The sequence below is a fragment of the Fulmarus glacialis genome, unplaced genomic scaffold (genome assembly GCF_000690835.1).
Source record: "Fulmarus glacialis isolate BGI_N327 unplaced genomic scaffold, ASM69083v1 scaffold31652, whole genome shotgun sequence".
Classification (NCBI taxonomy): Eukaryota; Metazoa; Chordata; class Aves; order Procellariiformes; family Procellariidae; genus Fulmarus; species Fulmarus glacialis.
This window is the reverse complement of record NW_009196442.1, coordinates 4223-4562: the sequence shown is the minus strand read 5'-3', so window position 1 is coordinate 4562 and position 340 is coordinate 4223. Positions and strand designations below refer to the sequence as shown.

Genomic DNA, 340 nt, shown 5'->3' with positions numbered 1-340 from the left:
AGCTGCGCAAACTGCGGGCTCAGTATTGGGTGTACGTAGTGCCTGCCCCCGCGGAGGGCTGGGAGCGGGGCCCTGCTGCCCCTCCGGCCCGGCCTGGGAGCGATCCAGCTGGCTCCTTGAGGGCTTTGGGGCTTGTTGGACCGGGCTTGCGGGCTGCTCGGTGCAGGAGCGAGCCCTGCAGCGTGCAGCCTCGGGGCACGGCGGTCCCTCAAAGGGGACGGCTGCTGCCCTCTGGTGATGGCTGCGCGAGTGGTGTCTCGCCCGGACGCCGCAGGCTGGGCACACTGCCTGCGCTGAGTTCTGCCTCTCCTTCCCCAGGTGGCTGACGCAGAAGGGGGCC

General features: G+C 70.9%; 1 protein-coding gene across 1 annotated transcript in view; it reads left to right on the top strand.

The window, feature by feature from the left end:
• The window catches only part of PIK3R2 (phosphoinositide-3-kinase, regulatory subunit 2 (beta)), a gene marked incomplete at its 5' end in the record, with an annotated part of 6990 nt that overhangs the window by 5018 nt on the left and 1632 nt on the right, over window positions 1–340 (top strand). Inside the window, 2 exon segments of the mRNA XM_009572200.1 lie at window positions 3–31; window positions 319–337. Of these exon segments, the coding sequence (XP_009570495.1) occupies window positions 3–31; window positions 319–337 (48 nt within the window).